The sequence below is a fragment of the Dromaius novaehollandiae genome, chromosome 17 (genome assembly GCF_036370855.1).
Source record: "Dromaius novaehollandiae isolate bDroNov1 chromosome 17, bDroNov1.hap1, whole genome shotgun sequence".
In the NCBI taxonomy this organism is placed as follows: domain Eukaryota; kingdom Metazoa; phylum Chordata; class Aves; order Casuariiformes; family Dromaiidae; genus Dromaius; species Dromaius novaehollandiae.
Window position 1 is genome coordinate 6627510 of NC_088114.1, and position 19411 is coordinate 6646920.

The 19411-nt window shown below is 40.5% G+C and overlaps 1 protein-coding gene across 1 annotated transcript; it reads left to right on the top strand.

Annotated features, from left to right (window-relative positions):
* The first annotated feature begins 15087 nt into the window (after positions 1 to 15087).
* On the top strand, positions 15088 to 19170 carry FZD10 (frizzled class receptor 10). Its single transcript, XM_026095319.2, has one exon. The coding sequence runs from the start codon at positions 16174 to 16176 to the stop codon at positions 17929 to 17931; it is 1758 nt and encodes a 585-aa protein (XP_025951104.2). The 5' UTR covers positions 15088 to 16173; the 3' UTR covers positions 17932 to 19170.
* The last annotated feature ends 241 nt before the right edge of the window (positions 19171 to 19411 follow it).

Consider the following 19411-nt stretch of genomic DNA (forward strand, 5'->3'; position numbering starts at 1 on the left):
TGACAAATTGACATGAATGCTTTTAATAAACAGAAAATGAGAAGTGGGTTCATCTGTCCCTGCAGGCTTAGCTGGTTCCATTCATTCTTTTTATTAAAGCTTGTCTGCATGGCACTGTTGTTTGAACTGATTGATTACTTGTCTTAGCCCATAAACTTGGGTGGGTTTCTCCTATTCTACCATTTCATAAGCCAGTGAGATCCCAGGCTCAAAGAAGTACCTCCAGTAATAAAGAAGATTAACAGATATGCTGTGGACCAAAACTTTCTGTGGCCACAGTAAGCTAATTCTCAAGGGAGACTGGACAGCAACAGATGAGTCAGAACTGTTACAGCTTAGCTTGTCTTTTGTCAGTATAAAATGCTTCTAGCTAATTCATTTGGCAACAGATTAGAAGCCAAATAAAATGAACTCCACACTTTTTTTCTTCCCCTCTTTTTTAAAAAACTGTAACATCAGCTGAATAGTAATAAAGTAAAACTCTTAACTGTAGAAACAGGAGCAAGCGTTTCTCTTTTCTTTCCGCCGTTACAGACAACCCCTGCTAGATAATAGCAGGCTTTTGTTTGGAGTAAATGTTTTAAAGTTTATGACCTGTGGCAGCAAGCATTTGTCATAAGAAGCAAGGAAGGATGTATATATTCTCTGCTTTACCTTTGACAGAGCATTTTTAGGAACACTTGTTCTAGAATTGGAAGAAAGATTCTGCAGGAATACCAGGAACCAGTAGAAATAGGAGGTTTAATTCTATTATTTCACTGTTATGATATGGAGAAGCAAAACGGGAAGTAAATAACCAAACTGATGATAAAACTGTATTTACTGCAATAACGTTAAGTACTGCCAAGTTGAGTTTCAAGTTGAAGTTCTAATAAAGCTAAAGCTAAGGACACTGAAAACATTAAAACCATTAGCCTGAATTCTAAAATCCATAACTGAGCAAAATTATGGTTGCTGGAGCATCCTTCCATTCCATGGACTTTGAATCACTCCTGACTTTTTCATATATTCTGGTTTAGAGACAGTATAAGATGGGCCCAATTTCTCATGGTGAAATTCTCTGCTGTACATCATTTAGACATTACTTAAGGAGCTTAAGTGATGCACAGACCTTGTTCAGGCCTTTACAGAGGGATGAGTTCATCCTAATTTACAGTAATTCAGTTATGCCTGAACTGAAGTAGACTACTATAGATACTAAACTGCATGATTTGGATTCACCTGTCACAGTATCGGGGTAGATGCACATCTGTGTGATGATAATACATGATGCAGAAGTGTCCTGCACAATTGCACCAGCCAATACTGATTGCAAGTGGGGAAGACAGGGAGATTGTAATGACCTGGGATTGTGGAAATACTGATTGGATTGATACCCTGGGATTGATGCTAAACTGAGTGTAATTAAGGAAACTCTTTAGATTATTTAAATCTTAGCCATAGATTAAGATAATAAAGTCAGCAATCTTCCTAAGGGACATCAGAGATAGAAAGCTATCTATCCCAATCCAAGCATCGTAGATAGATATTATTTTAATTTAATGAGATTGATTTGTAGCCCTGTAAGGATGGTTGAGTGGTCTGCTCTTTTGGCTGCATCACTCATCCCAGAAGTGTGGTCTCTCTGTAGGCTCAGAAATTGCATTTGAACTCTCCAGTTACAAAATCCTGATTCCATATAAATCAGTGGGAGTTTCGATGCAATATCAGTGGAAGTAGATATGTCCTTTTCTGTCTAAAAGATAGCATCCCAGTTTTTCAGAAGGCTCCCACTTCTGGAGGCTTACAGAACATAGCTAAATACTTCCTTTCGTTTTGCTCCTTTATTAATTAATGCTTGGACAAAGCACTCATCAAATGCTATGAAATCAGAAATTTAGTATTTTACACTCACAACATAGTTTATATGTATGAGGGCATTTAACCAAGCAAGGTGCAAAAAAAAAAAAAAAGAAAGAAAAAAAAAGAAATCAGGCAGACTGAAAATAAGTAGCTTGAAACTGTAACACTTGCAAGTGTGTATTTTGGTATTTCAGTGGTAGTTTGCCAATCAGTGCAGTGGAATGGCATAACGGAAAAGATGACAACATCAAGATTGGAGTGACAATGTCTGATTGTTATTTGTGTGTAATTTAAGGAGTAACCTAATCTTCTGAGCTAACACACATCAAAGAAACAAGAAACAAGTATTGCCAAAGAGAGGGCAGTTTTATAATTGCCAGACTATTGGTCTTATAATACAGTTCTTGTATAAGGCATCATTAATTTTGTGTTTTAAGTACATGTTCAGTGCACCTCAGTTGCCTTCTTTTCACAAATTTTTCTCTACTAATCTTCTTTATATCCCTTGGTTTCACATTCATTATCTGTGCATCACCTATAGTTGAAGGATGTCATGTGACACAATTGCATTAAACATTTGTAAAGAACTGTAATTCAGAATATATGTGAAGATAAATAAGATTGTATTTCAAAGTTAGTTATGTATGTGCAAGATAAGGCAGTGACCAACTATTTTCAAAACACTGTCCCGCCCTTTTAAAATAATATTTACCAGTTTAAAGCAGCAAACCACTTTGATAAGTAGGACACAATCAATCCCAGACTAGCAAGAACTTCCAAGTATCTGCAAGTAGTTCACCCATACCACCAAAAGACCCAGTAGGCATTTCAGTGCCACAGATACATTTATTTATACATGTATACTTAGATATCTATGTATAAAACACACATGGTTGTGCATATGTTGTATGCATATACATTATAATATTTAGGTAAACAGTTAATTCAGTATGCCTTTTTATTATTGTTGTTAGAAATACTTCTATGTCCGAGAACAGGTTTTCCAAAGATAAGGGCTGTATTTTTTCTGCAAATCACTTGTGGAGTTTAAAAAAGTGCTAAAACTCGGACTAAACAGGAGTAGCCATGGTTTGAAAGGCATATATTGTATTTGTGTCTGAAGTATTGTGTGTGTACACATACACTGAAAAATATTTGTCTTACGCATACAAGTAAAAGCACATATGTATACATGTACATACATGTATGTCGGTTTATGTGTCCACACTCAGAGGCCACAGTTTGAGAATGTGTTAATTCCAGAAGCAATACTAGCTCAGTGTTATACGCTGTTTTAGTGTTATAAATCTGTAAATATATTTTGGGTTGATTCTTAAGACGACTGGATTTCCTGATCCAGTTCGCAGCGCGGCCCCACAAACAGCTGTGTTAGCGTAACTGGCAGAACGCGTACGCAGCCTGGGAGCGGCCAGCAGCAGCGGAGTCTGGTTTAGAGGGAAGGTGGGTGTAACTTCAGTCAGTATTGCTGCTGGAGACAGCATATCCTCAAACCACAGACTCAGAGATACATACATATGCTTTAAAGTACAGCCTTTCTTTTGCATATAATAAGGGAATTCTGACAGCATATTGGCACACCCACTAGGAACAAAGCTGAAACAGGCACTGTCAGCTGCCCCAGGGCATTACCTAGGAATAAAAGATTGGAAGGTGTGCTGTGGCGATGATTCATATACCTCAGGCTCAGACCAGGTGCTCTGCAATTAACTGCGTTAACCTGCAATTGGAGTGAGTTCAGAGTGAAGGTTAGCTATTCTCAGTTCAATTGGTTTAAAATCTGTACGGGGGATTATATTCAGTTATTTATAAGGCTGGGGTTTTTTTATTTTGTCTGGCTCTGCTTAGAGGTTAAAAAAAACCCACGCTATCTATATTTTGAGCTCTAATAATATTTAATACAGAGTATACAGGAATTCTCCTTCTGAAGTAGAGGGAGGAACCAGAAAATGACATTTAAAGTTAGGATGACATTTATTTTGGAATATCTACGAACTTGGGGTAGGTGGAGAGAGAAAGATGGCTTTGAAAAGCAAAATGCTTAGAGGGATAACCCTTTTCAGTTTTACAGAACATGGCAGGGCTTAAAAAATGTGCCTGACTTAGCACATGGACAGACTACATGATCTCTTTTGAAATCTGCACAGGATCTTTTTACCCGCTGGGTTTAATTTCAGAATCCAGTGCAGTCATTAAAGAAAATAAAATTATGTTTGTTCTTTCATCTGGAGCACAGAGCAGTATCAATTTTTCATTCCCTCCTCCTTTTCATTCCCCCTTCCAAAAGAAGATGTATAGATGGAGGAATTCACCCTATAGCTCCCCTAAAATTTCTGGTCTTCAACAGCTGCTTCTAATTGATTCTGTTTATTTGGTTGCCTAATGTGTGCAACATGTAACACTATTTTTATGCTCTTGAACATGAGATTGGCAAAACTGGAACATTATGTGTAGTGAGCTTGCAATCAATCTAAAGAAGTCTATCTGAATCTTCGAAGGTCTGATTTTTCTGATCACTCTCTCATGAGGTAGCATAGATATTCTTCTAACTCTGCAGTGTCTGAGCACTTCCCATGCATCAGGCAGAATATTCTTCATTCTTATTTAGCAATGGGAGAAATGCAAAGTCAGACAATGGGCTTGTGTACACATAGGCTTTTTCCAGTAATACTGTATCATTATACTAAACCATTGCTGGTTTGTCTGTTCAGTTTCCTGTGCAAATACAAGTATTTCAGAGTAAGAGTGGCTTTTCTCCCACCTTGTTTAAATCACTTCCAAATCAAAGAAATCTAAATAGAAGAAAGCATCTGAGAGTGATGTAAATGTAACACTCACTTCCTCACTGTATTTCATACTGGTATAACTGCACTGTATGGGAACCCTTTATGTGCTTTATTCCTACACCATGCTGGTAGTTTGTGGATTTGAGCCAGACTCAGTCTCAATCTCATGCCTTAATATTTAAGTTCCTGCATTGACGTGGGAAACACAGCCATGTCAGCTTATGCATGATGAGCTGGGGCCCGAGACAGAGAAGGGTCTAGGCTGGATTTTTGACATGAGAATGGGCTGTGGCTTAGACTGTAAGTGCATATGGGGCTCGAACAGCCAGGGCGCACTCCAGGCCGGAACACAGCCTAACTAGGTTTCTTTTCTCCTGCAATATGACATTCTGGATTTGAGATTCTGCTGACCAGCTCCAGCTAGTCTGTGGTGTCACAGGATGAGAGAAGGACTGTGCTACAAACACATCAGATGCGGCTCTTGTTGCAAGACAAAATCAACTTTTATATGTGACCTTTATGCTCAGTTTGTGAAATCTGACATGTCTGCTGTAACTACTGGATCAGCCTCTCTTGTGCCTCCTGCTTGTGAGATATGTAAAGCAACTCTTTTTTTGTAACCTGGAAATAATAAATAGCATTCCAAACAACGGTATTTAAATTTCACACTTTTTGTGCTTGCTTCAGAGAGCATTTTCAGAACTATTGTCATCACACCTTTAAAACTAAAATGCCAGATGGAGAATGTCCAAGAGCAACATACAGCAGCGATTAAGCCTATATCTATTCATGGTATCTAAGAGTATAAGAATGTAGGGTGGATATGCAGGTCAGGCCAAAAGTCCATCTAGCACAGTATCCTGTCTCAAACAGTGCCCTGTAGTAGATGCCCAGGGAAGACTATAAGAATGTGTAAAGCACAAAGCGACTGGGAGAGTGCTACTTCCCCAATATACTTTCCCACTCTTCAGTGATTTGTGATGCTGAGTTTCCAGATCCAAATGTGGTATCTTTGTTTTTAATAGATGTTCATAGATATTCCTTCAGCAAATCTGTCTAATCACTTTTGAAGCTATATACACTTTGGGCATTCACAATATGTGAAGGAAATAATTTCACTATGTATTACATGAAGAGGTATCTCCTTTTATTCATTCTGAACTGTGGTGCCAGTTTGTGCCTTGTTTGGCCATGTGGTGCTCCCTAACTGGTGTTTTAGAAGAATCAGTGAATAATCATTCCCTGTTCAGCCCAGTTAGTGACTGTAGAAACCTCTGTTATATTCTCCTTCTGTTATCTCTTTTCTAGGCTGAGGAGACTTATTTAGTCATTCTTCCATATCTTTAATTGCTCTCCTCATTCTACAATTCTTCTCTGAGATGCGGGGACCAGAACAGCATGCAATCTTGAAGCAGCAGGTGCACATACAGTGGCATAATGATATTTTTTGTTTTGTTCTCCATCCCTTTCCTAGTACTTCCAGTGAATCCCTTTGTATAGTAATTGGTGTTATGCTTCATTAGCAGAATGCAAATAAAGTACTTAAATGTACAAGGTGGGGCCTCTGCTAATATAGTGATGAGAGCTCAGCTGGCTTCAGTGGTATCTAGAACAGACCTTGAGAAAGTAGATGTGACTAGTTAAGTGAAGAAAAAAATTATAACACCTTTCACTTTTCATCCTAGAATAGTTAAGTGCTTAATTATTTAAGCTTCCTAATGCTTCTGTGAGGACAGATGTTATAGTTATTTCACCATCTAAGGAAACTAGAGCACTGAATGTGATTTGACAAAGGTTATACTGCAAATCAGCAGCACTCAGAAAAGCAGAACTTTTGTAAGACATAAAAAACTATCCCAGGCTCTTCTTTATTACCACAGGCCTTTACCACAATAATGAAGTGGTAAGGACAGCATGAGAAACATGTCAGCATAGTTCCATACTAGTAGGCAACTATGACAGCAGTATTTGCATCCAATTTGTGGATGTCTCATGGCAAATAATTGTAACTGTGGGGAAAATATGTGTATATATTTTATATTAGGCCATGTCTCACTATACTAGAAAGCCTAAGGGAAACACACAGAACTATGATATGATACAGTTCTTCATTTTATACAGTCAAGGATGCGCTAGGTTCAAACTAGATCTACTAAGAACTAAGAGTGTTTACACATTTTTCCCCCTGATATTGATAATATTTTGTAGAGATTGATTAATTTTCTTGGGTTTGCTTCTTCATTATTTTTTCCTAGTCCAGAAGACCTAATTCTATGTGTCCTGCACTAAGTACTAGTTTAGTTTGATTTAACAACACTATTCTTTGTCCTTTTCCATAAATATAATTGCAGCATTATCCAAACCACGGACTTGAGGGCCAGTTATGTGCCTTGGCCCTGACTGTCATATACCAATGGCAGTATTACTAGATTTTAGTTCAGATCCATCACAGAAGCATATCTGAATCATGGAAGTCAGATTTCTCTTGGTCCAGACTGCCTGATACTCCTTTTAGCACTAGTGAAACTCAAGTCGATATTGATTTATTGTGGTATAAATGAGGATGAAATTTAGGCCCCAGATCGTTTGCAGAGTAATTCTCTTGAATATCCTGCTCATAATCTAAAGAAATATCACATAACCCTAGAAGTGAAAAACAATGTGCTCTGGCCTGCTTCACACTGGCCGGTTCAGCTGACAGTGGCCAGCAAAGTTTGTAACATCACCGTTGAAAACCTGCACCTTTACAGCTGCACTGCTGCAAAGCTATAGTGTGCTCAAGCAAACCCCCAGTTCAAAAGCTGTTCCCCATCACTGACGTGCCGTGACTTTCAGAAGCACCTTCTGCTTTCCTCCCTTTGCTTAACAAGAAGTACACATCAGGCAACACACCTGTCCAGCACTAAATTCAAGTGCAGTTACCAGGATATATTCTCCGTTTTGGCATCACCAACAAATAATCTACCATTGCAAGAATGAGACAAGATAGCCAGTTCCGTATGTACCATGCCTGCCATATATGCCTTTCAGACCTGGCTCTGGCGTGTTGTCCAGCGAATGGCAGGTGTTGGTAAACATCTTCCGACAAAGGAAAAGATTACCCCTATCTAGGGAGCAGGATTTGGATTTGAATGCCAGCATTTTACTGCTGTGCTGTTGTTTCACTTTCTGATGAAGGGTGAATATTTTGTATCACATTTTCTCCTGCTTTGTATTAGTCGTAAAAACGCTTACCTACAATACCTCACAAGGGTTTTAAAAACTGTAATTAAGTAATGCCTGCAAAACACTGAGGGACATGGGTCTCTCTTAAATTCAGTTTTGAAAGGTTCTTATGAAGAGAATGAACTTGAGACAGGAAGGCAACATTAATGCTAGAATTCTGTTTATCAGCTAAGAAAGCTGATAAATCAGGCTATATTTATATTAGAGTGGTCTATATTAGGCATAAGAAAAGGTATCCTGCAGGTTTCCAAACTGATTTTTTTTCCAGAATTTTTAAATCATGTTAGAGTTAAAACTTTGTGAAGAGATAATGCGAGAAATCAAAGAAAACCAGTCTGGTATTAGGAAAGTAAACCTGTCTTGCCTGTCCTCCTAAAAATGAATTGAAAACCTTTATTCAGAACTTCAGAAAGGGTTTTACTGTGGCTGCCACCACCTTTACTGTGAAGTGCAGTACAATATACCATGCAGTGCTATAAGGGAACTCTGTTGGATTAAAGTGCCTGAGAGATCTTTGCCATTTACTTAATGAGCATGTGAGAAGCCTGGTACCCTCAGCAGCAGGGCAAAGGAGTGCTGGCCCAGTCCCCTCCGGCTCACATAGTGAGGTGTCAAAGACGAGGACAAGGAGAGTGCACGTCAAAAAGCTACCTCCCAAGCTTGAAAATCATCTTAAACACATTAAGTAGGTTGCTAAAACAAGCTCACTGCTGTGGGTTAACGTCTGAAAGTTTAAATTTCTGACAAAATTGTAAAATTGTTCTCTTTGCGCTTTATGGGACAAATGGAGGCTTTATGAAGTGAAAGCACTTTAAAAGTATAAAATAGACTTCTGAAATGAAAAAGACTATAGAAACAATAGCAGAATAACAAATGTTTTTGGAAGATATAGGATAAAGAGAACTGAATTGTCTGTTGCATCCTACTTTCTGCCACTGAAGAGCTGATGAAGGACAATGTCATCTTCTTACGGAACAGGGATATTTCAGAAAGCACCTAAGAGAATTAAAGAGTCTAACTGTCACTGATTTTTGGTGAGAAAGATTTTTGAAGTTTTGCAGGACAATGCTGCTAGGTATTTTTTAAACTGTTATCCCAAGCACAAGCAGTGTAGGGGAAGTCTGAAAAAATGCTGGTTTTCAATTTTTTTTTGTTTTTTTTTCTGTACAGCATCTTCATGACTTCTTGATTCTGGCCAGTTACAGAAGTATCAAAGGAGTATATAATCCTATTTATTGCTTTCTACCTACACAAGTTTGGTGACCTTTACAAAACTTTCAGATTCACTTTGATGTAGAAAGTGATGTTAAAGTATCAAAAATTAAGAACTAAGAAACTGAAAAAAAAAAATTTCCCCAAGGTAAAATAGGAAGTCTGTGGTGGACATAGAAAGACACGTCTTTCTGTCTTTGAGGCTCTTAAATCGTGGGATTGAGGGTGAAAACACCTAATGTCAAAACACCAGGGACCTGCAGCCCATGTTTGCTTACCCTGGTGGCTCTCAACAAGCCTAGTTCCCTTCCTAATTCCGTATTTCCATTCTTTACTTCTGGCCTGTCCCCAGTCTGTTCAGTACAGAACCTGCGATGTGACTATTTCAGCAATAACAGAGAGCGGGAAATTACCTTTTACATTAATGTGTAGCTCACATGCAAATTCTTCCACCACCAAAACAGCATGAAGAAGCGTTACTGGAAAGGAGAGTAAGCCTCCAAAGGTCTCAATCTTCAGATCTATCCTACAGCTGCATCACTCTTTCTTTTAGGGATTTCAGGCCTGAAAAGTCAGTCCTGGAACCTTCACAGGAAAGCCTAATCTTATGACATTTCTCATTAACTTTTTACATGAGCAAAGTAGAGTAACTCTCAGGTTACTGGATTTTTGTGTATTTATTTGAAGGTTCATGAATTAGTGATATTTAGTATTAGGGGAATAGACCTTGTTGTCTTCTACTGCAGCAGTAAAAAATGTATTACCATCATTTTACTTCCGCAAGTCCCTGCCTGCACTGGAAATGCCAAAACGCTCATGGAGTTGCATAGGCGATTAAAAAATACAATATTAATGAGAAACCTGAATAGAATGATATTCAGGAGATCTGGATGCATGGCCAACAGTAAGACTAGTGTGCTGCAAAAGTTTAATAGCCAGGAAGGGAGGTTTCTGCAAGGTCCTGCCTAGGTCTCTGAAGGCCTCAATACATCTGGTGGACTAAGGAGGACCAGGAACCACATCTTTGATCTGTTGCAAGCTCAAGTAAGAGAAGATAACATCCATATATCACAGCACCATATATTTCAGGCTGCTTTCATCTACCCCCTCATCTTTCCATAACCTAGGTGCTAATTTAGAGACGCACTGAAACTACAATTGGGAGCTTCAGGCACTGAGAGCATCTTTCAGGATCTTCCAGAAGCACAAAACTAAAATGATTTCTCCAGCTCTGCAAGCTAGGTGCTGCAAATATTTGTATGGGAATTTTATTGTAAAACTACTTCAGCAATGCTTCACAAAAGAGCAAGAGCAGCAAAGATTCTTCTGTAGCAGATTTTGCTGTTTTTTTGTCTTTTTTGCTTTTTAAACCAGAGTAAGATGGTAACTGATTAAAGGATAGAGATTCTCTACTTTTCTCCTTTTGCACCATTCAGGTGGTACACAGATAACATGAGCTATGTAAGTAGTGCCCAGGAGTGGGAGTTCCTGGCAGCTGCAGCTGGTTCACGTCCCTGCAACGCCCGATGCAGTTAGTGCAGCAATAGCCATCTGGACCCTTGAGATCCATGAGACAGAGAGCATGGGATCTTCCTCCTCCTGTCTACCGTTAGCTGCTTGCACACGTGTTTGTGAAGGACATACTCGTACCTGAAAGCAGCATCAGGGAGTTGTGAAAAGATTGTTTCTTATCTTGAAAAATAAGAGGGGGAAAGTTGTGGAAGAAAAATAAGGAGGAAGCAACTTGAAGAGAATTAATCAATCCTCACTTTCATATTGAGTTTTTACTGTGTTTATGCCTTCACAAGTCTAGATCTGGCTGCAAGATATTACGCAGACAGCGCATGCAAGAAGAATGATGAATGAAGTTTAAAGAATGGTGTATATTAGAAAAGAAAATCTGTGCATATTTTCTCTTTTACAAGGTTGTCCTTGTATTTAATCTGGATAGAACTTTCTGCTGTGGACTGTGCTTTAAACAGATAATATCCCTGTAATATTAGGTTATAAGTGAAAAGGGTATTCTCCTACCTTTATATAGTTTTAAAATCATTGGAGTTTATTTCTGATTAGGAAATTTTATCCTTTTTTAACTTAGATTTTGTTTAGGTTTTTTTTGTTCTTAAGAGGAGAAAAATACTGTATCTTTAAATTAGGAGTAGCTGAATAATGAATCTTGGGCAGTGAAAAGGCTAATGTGCTGTGGAAGAGAAGGAGTTTAATCTAATTTAGTTGGAGGGTGTCTGTCTGTGGTGTTGTTTTCTAGACTGTGGGAATAGAGGAGGGAAGCTGCTCCAGTGAATGGTTCCTCCTGAGCCAGAATCAGTGGGGAGTCCCTTAGATGCCACTGATCCGAAGCCAGGCCATGAAAAGGGGATTAAAGAAATGTTCTGATTTGCAATTCACACTAATGCACCCCGTCGAACCTTTGGTAATATTTCAAACCACATTTCAAGGGAAGTGCCCTTAAAATAGCCAGCTAAATTGTATTAGAGCAATACTATACAACCCACTCATCCATTTATGATTTGTTTTTGTTTTTAATTCCTTTAACTGTTGGTGGTGGCTTTCTAAGGTAATTAAAACTTTTGTGCACTGTGAATATTTGCACTTGCATGGGAATATTTCTCAGTATGCCTGTCCTATTAGGCAGACATGTTTATTTAAATATTGTAGCAGAACTGCTACAGAAATTCTGTGGCTATGAAAAATGAGATCATTTGTTTTAAACAGTAAACATTTTCTGCATGCAAATTCAGTAAGAAAGGCAAGCTTAACAATTTTATCAAATTTCTATCACCTTTCATTTTTTTGTGTGATGTTTTTCTTTTAGTCACTACATTCTGTATATCTAACTTTTTAAAAATACATGTGTTAGAATTTGTTACCAAAAGGAAATGTTTATCAGATGTAAGCAGTTAAAAAGCGCCTGAATGATTCAGTACAAACATAGATGAGGACAGGATTATTGAACACGACTGACATTAAACGGATCTCTTTTTTTGTGTAATGAGCAGCTGGCCAAAAATATTTCATTAAATTTGAAATACAGTTATAGCCACAGACTTTTTAAACATTAGATCATCAATGTCAGTTTATGTTCTGTCATAACACACTATCACCATAAAGTCATTTAGAATGTTTTATTAAAAATCTTTAATGTATTAATTAACTCTTTAACTCTCCAAACCTATCATTTCATTTCTCTTTACTGCTGAAGTGTCAGAACATTTTATCTCAAAAGGATTATTTGGGTTTTCTTTAATCCCATTTCAGAAAACCTTGCCTAGCACTGTAATTTCCATTGACTCTAACATGTATAGAATAGCTGCAACTTTGATTTTCACCATTACCCATATCAAAGTATTTTATTACACTGTCACTACAATAGATGACACAGCATTAAACTTTGTTATGCCAGAGATGGGGGGGGGCAGACTTTTTTCTTGTCTTATTTGTGCTTTGCTATACCTACAAAATATTTAGCTATGGTTTAAAGTACGACATGGCTTATTAAATATTCAGGTTTTTTAATCTTTTGCTTATGGGACAGAAGAAGAGCTGGACTTTAAGATACAGATGATTCCTTTGCACATTTTTGGGAAATGGGGAGCTTGATAGCTAGAGGGAGAAATGCATCTTTCCTGTGAGTTGGCACATTATTTGAAATCATGTTTAATTATAAAGTTTCATTAAAAATCTTTTGCTTAAAATTTTAGAAGCCTAATAAGATTTCCATTAATTTAAACATATCACTATTCCCACAACGGCCCAAATGCTTTCTTTTTCCTCTTTCATCCATGGTTAAATATGTAAATAAAATGTCTAAAGTCATTCTTCAAAGAAGACAAAAGAAAAAAGAGCTGAGGGAAAAGACAGCCATAAAATTCCTCCCAATTCTCCATAACATTTGCCAGAGGGGGGCCAACTCCTAGCCAGGGCCTAGCAGCAGGGGTGCCTGGCTGCTCCATAGAATCACACATCTCAAATCCCACACACAGGAGAAAAAAAATAAAATAAAATATCTTTTCAGCTGGAGCCATCAAAAGGCTCTTTTCATTTATTAGTTACAGAGGTATCTTCCAGTTGCTGATTTCTCAGCGCCCTCATTTTTCTATAATAATGTTCTGTTTGCTAGTTTCACTGACTCGAGCTCCTTGAATGGGAGATACTCCTAGAGAGCTTTTAAAAATATAGAAACTGAAAGAAATGATCTAAAGCAGGATGTGCTGGCTAAAATAATGGCTAGAAAAAACAAGGCTAGCTGATTTAAATTGGCACATAAAAGTTCAATTAAGAGAGGCAACTACAAAGGTTGGGGCTTCCCCCCCTTTTTTTCCTCCTTTTCATTTGTATTTCTTTTTGCCTCTTAGGAAAATAAGAGGTTGTTATCAGCGGCATAGAAGAATACAGACCATGTTTTATTTCATGTATTTTTTCTAGATTATTTTCATGTGGATTGTGATAATAAAATGCTTTTCAAAAGTACATGTTGAAAAAAAGAAAAACAACATCCCAAACAATCAAGCTAAACAAAGCAAATATTAAAGTGTTCATCTTAATTATCATTTAAATTTTACTTTTTAAAAGGTGGCTTGTCCCTTATAAAAGCTTTCCCCTCACTTCCCTGCTGCCCCCAACAGAGCTCTCCAGAAGAGGAATAGGATGCATACAAATACTAAGAAAACAGGCTCACATTAATGAAGAATGGAAATGCCCCAACACACACACACGCACACACGCACACACGCACACACGCACACACGCACACACGCACACACGCGCTCACTCTTTCTTTCTCTCTCACACATGCATACATATACACACACTAAAATAAAGTTTTTTAACACATAACACTGTCTGCTTTTGTAACATTCCCTAAGGAATGTAAAAATGCCCAAGGAAAGGTTAGTCTGTACGACCAATACTTTGTAAGTATGATCTCCTCGATCCACTGAAAAGCCATGAAAAGGAAAGAGTGCTGTTTTAAAACGTTTTTATGACGGCTTTTACTTCTAGGCAAAAACTGGCCGCATCTTCACGGTTTTCAAAGACAAACATGAGCCCTGGTTGTTGTCCTTGCTTGGATCCATTTCACCCTTATCACAATTGAGGAAGCCAACAGTTTCCTTTCGAGAGGCTGGAGGGGTATTAACTCTGACCCTGCGGGATTTGGTAGTTTCCAGGAGGATCCGTGTGCATTTCGATAAGAAACAGGCACTAATGGAGAGGAGCCCGGGTTGTGTGGGCGTGCGTGAATGAAGGGAGAGAGAGATTTTCCCTTCCTCATTAATATGTTCGCTAAAACTAAGCTCAGCATGAAAAAAAAAAAAAAAAAAAGTAGAGCTAATCTTTTGACTTTTGATCACAATGCTTCTTTTCGGCCTGTAAAATTGTGAATTATTGTTTGGTTGGGCGTTTAACTTCCTCATTCTAGCTCTGGTACATCAATAAGCAAAACAAATCTCAAAGCTGAACTTATAAAAGTAAATGCAACTCACTTAAAAATGATCTCCGTCTCCAAAACCTGTAAGTATCTTTCTATAGTGGGTGAAGTCACTTTCCCAAGGCTATGTCTCTAGTCCTCTCAGGGTTTCTTATTTAAGAAAAAAAGCTACTTTTCGAGAGATGCCATGCCGTGATTAAAAACATAATCAGGTACTTTTCCAGCAATCCTGCCTGTCCTGTTCATGTAGGAGTTGGAGACAATCAAAGCAGGACATTTGAAAACAGCTGAGCTTCCAGCCTGAAGGCACCCGAGTTTTATGACCCTGGCAGCGAAAAGTTTATAGCACTCGCCATAAAATGCCTCCTCCTCCCCACATCCTCCCTGCTGAAGCATCATTCCCCCCCCCCCCCCCCCCCCCCCCATAAAGGCAGTCGAGGAGGCACCACCTTCGGCCCTGCTATTAGGAGCCCAGAAGTCTGAAGCACTCGCTCTCCCTGGCTTCCTACCTGAGTGAGGAAGGTTAGGCTGACGCCTTCCAGAGAAAAAAAATCTTGTTAAACTTTCAAGGGAGGGCAACGGGAGGGAAAGGAGAAAGGAAGGAAGGACAGGAGGGGAGAGGAACAAATGGGGCCTTTTTTAATCTGTGCTGATCAAGGAAAACCTGTAGGGGTCCTTAAGGAGGTTTCAAGGCGTTCCGAGTGATTGGAAAGTAATCACCGTGTCAGCTTCACCTTTCTCATGCAAAGTGGATGTCGTATGCAAGGCGGATCCTGCACAGGTTTTGTGTGTGTTTTTTTTCCCTCTCCTCGGACTCAACCGCCCCCTAAAAACTCCAGCTGCTCCAGCCCCCGGAGTTCCTGCTGCCGCGGGGGGAGCGGAGCAGACACACACAGAGCACACGAGAGCCAGCCCTGCTCTGCAGAGCGCCCGAGAGGCGACCTATTGCAAACCCCGACCGGAGGGCGGCGAGAGGGGGGGACTTTTCAGGCCCCCCTCTTCAGTGGCTTAGATATTTCCTCCTCCTCCTCCTTTATTCTGCAATCGAATAAACCAATCCCCACCTCTTGGGAAGAAAGTAAGGAGCCGTGACCCGGTCTGGGAAGAGGAAAATCCCTGGAGGAACCCGCTGCACCAAAGCCGCCCGGGACATGTGCAAGTTGAAGCAGTGATCGCCGGGATCTGCCCAGACCCAAACTGTTCCGGCATCGCTCCGCTGGTGCTTCGAGGAAGGCAAAGCGGGGAGGAGGAGGAGGAGGAGGAGGAGGAGGAAGGGTGGCGGAAAGACGGATCGCAAAAGTGGAAGCCCGGGGAAAGAGAAAGTTGCCGGGCTCCCCGCAGTAAGTCGCGCGCATCTGTGGATCGGCGGTGCTTGCTTCCTTTCCGCGGCCGGCTGCTGGCGAAGTTGCCCGCGCCGCTGCCGTGCCCTGGCGGCGCCGCTGCGGGGCGGCGCGGGGCGCTGAGCGGGGCGGCGCGGGCGATGCCGGCCCCCGCGCCGCCGCCGCGCTCCGGGCGCCGCCGCCGCGCTCCCCGCGCAGGGTGGGCGGCGGTGCCGGCCGCGGCGGGAGCGGCGCGGCCGCGGGACTGAGTCGCTGCGGGCCCGCGCTCCCCCGCCGCCGCCCGGCCGCCCGGCCGCCTGCGACGATGGGGCCGGCGATGAGGAGCTGCGTGCGGACTGTCCTGGTGCTCGGCTGGCTGCCCTGCTTCTGCGCGGGGATCAGCTCCATAGACATTGACCGCCCCGGTGACGGGAGGTGCCAGCCTATAGAAATCCCCATGTGCAAGGATATAGGGTACAACATGACGAGGATGCCCAACCTGATGGGCCATGAAAACCAGAGGGAAGCTGCCATTCAGCTGCACGAGTTCGCCCCGTTGGTGGAGTACGGTTGCCACAGCCATCTGAAATTTTTCCTCTGCTCTCTCTATGCCCCTATGTGCACGGAGCAGGTCTCTACACCAATCCCTGCCTGCAGGGTTATGTGTGAGCAGGCGAGGCTGAAATGCTCTCCTATTATGGAGCAGTTCAATTTTAAGTGGCCAGACTCCTTAGACTGCAGCAAACTGCCCAACAAGAATGACCCCAATTACCTCTGCATGGAAGCCCCGAACAACGGGTCAGATGAGCCCCCCAGAGGATCCAGCATGCTGCCACCCATGTTTCGGCCGCAGAGGCCCAGCAGCGCTCATGATCTGCAGCAGCACAAGGACAGCCTCAGCAGAGCCTCCTGTGAAAATCCTGGCAAGTTCCACCATGTGGAGAAGAGTGCGTCCTGTGCCCCGCTCTGCACGCCGGGGGTTGATGTTTACTGGAGTAAGGATGACAAACAGTTTGCTGTCATTTGGATTGCCATCTGGTCCATTCTGTGCTTCTTCTCCAGTGCTTTTACTGTACTTACTTTCCTGATAGATCCTCAGCGTTTCAAGTACCCCGAGAGGCCCATTATCTTCCTTTCTATGTGCTACTGTGTCTACTCAGTGGGGTACATTATCCGCCTCTTTTCAGGTGCTGAAAGCATAGCCTGTGATAGGGACAGTGGCCAGCTCTATGTCATCCAGGAAGGACTGGAGAGCACTGGCTGCACCATTGTGTTCCTGGTTCTATATTACTTTGGTATGGCGAGCTCCTTATGGTGGGTTATCTTGACTTTAACTTGGTTTCTAGCAGCTGGGAAAAAATGGGGGCACGAAGCAATTGAAGCAAACAGTAGCTACTTTCACTTGGCAGCGTGGGCCATTCCCGCTGTGAAGACTATAATGATCCTAGTTATGAGAAGGGTAGCTGGAGATGAGCTGACAGGGTTGTGCTATGTTGGAAGCATGGATGTGAATGCCTTGACTGGGTTTGTACTCATTCCTTTGGCTTGTTATCTAATCATTGGCACTTCTTTTATTCTTTCTGGTTTTGTGGCCCTTTTTCATATCAGGAGGGTGATGAAAACAGGTGGAGAAAATACTGACAAGTTGGAGAAACTTATGGTCAGGATTGGTGTCTTCTCAGTCTTGTACACAGTGCCTGCGACTTGTGTGATAGCCTGCTATTTTTATGAGAGACTTAATATGGATTATTGGAAAATCGTGGCAACTCAACAGAAATGCAAGATGAACAATCAGACTAAAAATTTAGACTGCATGATGAATAACTCTATTCCAGCAGTAGAAATTTTTATGGTCAAAATTTTTATGCTATTAGTTGTTGGCATTACTAGTGGTATGTGGATCTGGACTTCCAAGACTCTTCAGTCCTGGCAAAATGTTTGTAGTCGAAGATTAAAGAAGAGAAGTAGGAGAAAACCTGCAAGTGTTATTACAAGTAGTGGAATCTACAAGAAATCTCAGCATCCACAGAAAACTCACCATGCAAAATATGAGTCAACATTACAACCGCCCACTTGTGTGTGACTGGGTTTTAGACAAGGTTATATCTCATCTTAGAGACTTACAAATGTCCACAGTAGCAGTCAGAAATTAAAAAATAAAATGATGCTTTTTGTCAGAGGACAGTTTAATAGCTCAAGGCAAAAAATGTATCACTCTGAATTCAGGAGCTGGTGAAGGTAAATATACTTATGGAAAGGTTTTCAGTGAAAGAAATATGAATTGAAACAGCCTCTTCTGTTACTAATTTGTAGTAAAATACTTCATCCAGCCATCAGATTTAAAATATATATATATATATATTTAACTTTTTCATGTAGCTGAGCTGGATTTCCTACAGGTTTCTGAGTAACAAGGTATAGTCAAATTTTATGGAGCAATGGTTTTCTTTTAAAAGCATCCAAGTGAGCATTGTCTCTTGGGGAAAGTAAGGTCCCAAAGAGGCCTATACTCAGTAAGTATACTATCTGTGAAAGCAACTTCCGTGCTAACTTCAAAAAAAAAGAGAAATCCTTTACGACTCATCTCAGCCTAGTGGGTTTGGAGTGCCTAAAAATAGGTCCCATCTATAGTGCTCACGAATATTCTTTCACTAAAAGAGAAACTTCCTGCACCAGACACAAACTTTGTGAATAAGAATAATGTGCAATACATTTTTTTTCTTACCATGACATGAAAAGAGAAACAAGTATTTTGCTGTACATAAAGACAACAAAAGAAATCTCTTAACAAAAGAACTAAGAGGTCTAGTCCTCAGAAACCCTTTAGTGTTACATTTTGTGGCTTTTTAATGGAAATCAAGCCAATGTTATACACGTTTGGACTGATTTGTGAAAAAAAAAGGGGGGGGATCAATTCAAAGAGACCCAAAGGGCTTATTGACTCTTTCTATTGTTAAACAAATTCTCACTATGAATAGATCAAGAAGCACTAGATTCTGCAAAGGGAAGCTTTGTATAGAGTGATGCTCTTTACTGTGCTGGGGGTGCACAGTTGTGTGCTGTATATATTTGTAATATACAATTATTTTTCATGCTCCGCTATTTTATTAAAAATAAAATACGTCTTTAGTTTGATAATTTTGTGTTCTAAACTTTCTCTGATGTGCTTTGTGGTTAATAAACTTGTTTTCTCAATTATTTGCTAAAAGCACATTTCAAATATAATAGCTGTTGTACTTGCCTGAGAATATAACCAGACAGAACCATAATTTGCTAAAAAAGAGATTGCAAGTTGTAATTAAATAAATGGATTTTGACGTTGCATCTTTCTGTAGACCTCTGCAACTGAGAAAACCGACTGGAAAGAAGCTTTAGAGATGTTAAAAAGCTGCGGTGATGTAGAGTAGTACCATGTTTACAGAGCACAGAGATTACAACAATGATCCTTGGTTAACACCCCTTAGCATTTGCATAGGGTACGGTCAGCATGTTAAAGATAGCTGCCTCACTTCAGTGCAGTTTGAATACAATACGGTCTGCTCCTCCAGGATTTTTTCACTTGT

Coding starts and splice junctions, on each gene's coding strand:
- FZD10 (XM_026095319.2), top strand. CDS start 16,174: ATGGGGCCGGCGATGAGGAGCTGCGTGCGGACTGTCCTGGTGCTCGGC.